Here is a 3,600-nt window from a genome sequence, read left to right as displayed (position 1 = left end):
GTTAAGTGTGTCACCAACCGAGGACGATCCCCTCAACCTAACCTAACCTCTTTAAAAAAATTTAAGCATTTAAATTTTATTTTTGCCCTTATATTGTCCGTGGGGTCGGTAGCACCAAATTTGGAAAAATATATCAGCTTTTACTTATATTTGCTTAGTTTTTAACTAAAATAGTATTTATATATATATTTACGTATATACACCTAGCAAATAATACTATTTATTAATAACTTACTCAATAGGACTCACCCAAATTTTTTCAATTCTTTGTTTCGTTTCAGCAAATCTTTTGATTAGAATTTGTTTGTATGTGTTCTGCATATGTATGTAATTATGTGCAAGAGGAACTCAACACTAAACACGCAAGCAATATAAAAATATGCGCCTGCGCACTGAGGCAGCACTAAACGAAGCAGACAGCAGCTGAAAGAGTAAAAAAAAAATAATAATTTTAATCAAAACTTGAATATGAATTTGCAAAGAATGTGTTAAACTTGTAGCTGCTGCAGCTGTTGTAAGACTTTTCCTACTCTAAGCTTAAACATTTGTAGTGCATACATAAAATAGTGCGCTACAGCTACAAAAATCTACATTTGAAATGCAACGCTGGCCGCTAACGGTTGTAAGCTGCGAGCTGTTGTAACATGCAAAATTGTGAAATTTTTTTAATATAAAAGTGCAATAGTGTTTTAATGAAAGGTACATGCCTCTGCAGTGGATTTTTTTTTCATTTTTTTCCAAGTCAAAAAGCAGAAAAAATTGCACTAATATTTTTTTCTTATCACTTGTTAATTTTCTTGCGCTTTCTGTTTAACAAAACACTTATAGTGCGCTCGGCCGATTATCGCGTGTTGATTGTGTTGAAAAAATCTGAAAGAGAGAAAAAAAAATAAAAATTACTTCGCAAAAAATTTATAAAATGTGCAACATTTAATAATTATATATTTCGAAAGCCAGTGAAAATCCTTGTGTAAGTAAAAGTTAACGCTAGTCGTGCAAAGAAAGCAATTATTTATTGGCAAGCAAGCAAGCAACAGCACCAGTCGCAGCAATTAGTTGCAGGCAATAACGGTATTTTTTGCAAAAAAATTAAGCCAACAGTGAAGTCATAACACGAAACGCGACTAATTAGAAAAGGTGCCTTTCGCAGCCATTGTTGCTGTTGTTGCAGGCGGTATCAGGCGCATTAGACGGCAATTGATCGCGTGATTTACCCGGCTAGCAACGAAATCATATCCCATTTCCCAAACGCCCACGCTGCCGCCAATATTCGCATTCATTGCCTGTGTCTAATGATCACGTGACTGATTTGAGCAAACGGTGGTATGAGGAATTAACGAGTGATTGCATTCAACGATTGGCGGCAGTTCGTTGGTTTGTGCCTAGATTTGCATTTTTTTCTGGCGTGATTTTTTCTTGATTTTTTTACAAGCTGTGTAGTGGCTAAGTTTCACAATTTTAATGCCAATACCAATCAAGCCAAGTGAAAATTAATTAAAATATTATTCAAAAATTTCCTTTTATGTGTTTCCGATTTTAGTGTAAAAACGCAAGCGTACACTTAAGAAAATAATTAAAATATATTAAAAAATAAAAAATTAAACAAAACAAACTAAATAAATAGATACATAGCGTGACAATGGAAACAGTAAATGCAACCATGCTTACCGCCACTGCTGCTGCGGCTGCAACACCTACAACAACGCCACTAAAGACCACTGCGGCCGCTACAGCCGCCGCCGCTATTGCAGCTGCAGCAGCTACAACAACAACAACATCACCACCTTTAAGTGATTTAGCCGCCTCAGTAGCAGTGTATAACACCTCTACACAAACCCCGTGCGCAACGCCAACATCTGCTCGTTCGCCCACAATACCAATTGCAGCAATCGAGGCTTCTTCATCGCCAACACCTTCGCCGTCATCGGCATTTACAGCATTCGCCACCACGCAAGCATTGCTGCAGCTGCCTTTGGAATTGCAACAGACACTGGCGAGTGCAGCCGCTGTGGCCGGTTATTTGCCATCAACATATCTTATGGATATATGTGAGTACCGAAGTACATATATTTTACTTGTTTCAAAAAATTTTGTATCTAATTAGTGACAGTTGAGATAGTCAGGTTAGTATCTAATCGGTGATCATGGTGTGTTATCGTTAAACCAGTTGCTGCTGTGAGTAATTAATTAATCTCTTCTCTTTAACATTACTTATTAGTAACTTTGTACCACCCAACTACTTTGTTTTTCCAATGTCAAAGGCAATGACTTACAAAGCTTTTTTAAGCTTTCTATAGATCAGCGGTCACGACCAGGGAGAGCTTTCGCTCTTTGCCAGAATGTGGTTTGGTTATTATTTTTTAAAATCATTGTTGGACAGCGAAAGCTTTTATCTTGTGTCAGCCGTACTATATATATATATCAATTGTACATAGAGCTTTTTTAAAACTTTGGCATACGTGCCTACAAAATGACTGAATTATTATAGAAAAATTATTGGTGTTTTCGTTCCTTCCAAAAAATGTTGTCCTTCCATTTTTCAGAATGTGTTGGATGTTACACTCAACCCTCTAAAATTGCCTTCTTCTCCTTGTCTAGCTAACGCATTTCATAATATTGCCATTGTACTTGCATTTGTGAAACGATGGTCGAAAGAATTTAGTGACCCTTATATCACTAAAACCCTGTTTACAACATTAGTTAGGCCGATTCTGGAATACGGCTCGGTGGTTTGGAATCCAAGGTATCAAATTTACTCAGACAAGATTGAATCAATTCAATAACAATTCCTACTTTTTGCTTTAAGAAATTTCCGATGGGATTCTCAATATAGTCTTCCACCTTATACGAGTCGTTTAAAACTTATTAACCTTCCTACACCTGCCAGTCGCAGGGAAATGCTTGGTATAATTTTGTATGGTTAAATTACTGACAGGCTCAATTTCAAGTCCGTCTCTTCTGGCTGATGTAAGCTTTAATGTTCCCTCACGCGTATCAAGACACTTTTGTTCCATATTTCTGAAAGCTTGTAAAACCAATTTTGAAGTTGCACGACCCACTCCGTTGCTTATGCCATGATTTTAACTCTCATTCCAGCACGTTTGATATATCAGATCCGCTTTTCAGCATTAAGAAAGCGATACTCTCCTCTCTCAATAAGTGAATTATTGACATAAATACATAAAATCAGCTGATGAATTTAGGTCTGTAGCTGAACAGTTTTAGATCTCGACACTTACAAACTCCTGCCTATCGTGACTCGGCACTAAAATTTAAAATATTGGTTCCGTACGTTATGCGGACTGCGCCCCTCGTGCGGATGGGCGGGAATGGAGGGTAAAAACCGTTGGGATTATTATTAAGTACTGACACGAAACCATCGGCAGATGCAACCTGTCGTATGCTGTGTCTCTTTGAAGACAGAATAAAGCAAGCTCAACAATATCTTTCCAAGAAGTGTCACTAGAACAAGAAAAGGCAACTCAATTTTTTTGGACGAGATACACGCCATGTCCGAGGCAGCTAAAATGGGCCGTGGGCCGCACGAATAAAACTTAGCATTTGCTTTTTCTTAAAATTTCAGACCTTTTACTCATTTAT

The 3,600-nt window shown here is 37.4% G+C and overlaps 1 protein-coding gene across 4 annotated transcripts in view; it reads left to right on the top strand.

Annotated features, from left to right (window-relative positions):
• The first annotated feature begins 263 nt into the window (after positions 1–263).
• LOC108368895 (homeobox protein 5) overlaps positions 264–3,600 on the top strand; it is a 59,471-nt gene continuing 56,134 nt past the window's right edge. Inside the window, exons 1-2 of one of the 4 annotated variants that reach the window (XM_017623851.1) lie at positions 264–431; positions 1,541–2,048. In XM_017623851.1, the coding sequence (XP_017479340.1) occupies positions 1,640–2,048 (409 nt within the window). In that variant the 5' untranslated portion in view covers positions 264–431; positions 1,541–1,639. Of the gene's footprint in view, positions 432–469; positions 2,049–3,600 lie in introns of those variants that run through there. The other 3 variants (XM_017623850.1, XM_017623849.1, XM_017623848.1) reach the window with 3 other exon arrangements.

The sequence above is a fragment of the Rhagoletis zephyria genome, unplaced genomic scaffold, assembly GCF_001687245.7.
Source record: "Rhagoletis zephyria isolate East Lansing unplaced genomic scaffold, Rhagoletis_zephyria_1.1 Rzeph_scaffold_03378, whole genome shotgun sequence".
Taxonomy (NCBI): Eukaryota; Metazoa; Arthropoda; class Insecta; order Diptera; family Tephritidae; genus Rhagoletis; species Rhagoletis zephyria.
Note: the sequence above shows the minus strand (reverse complement) of the source record. Positions and strands in the feature narration are given on the sequence as shown.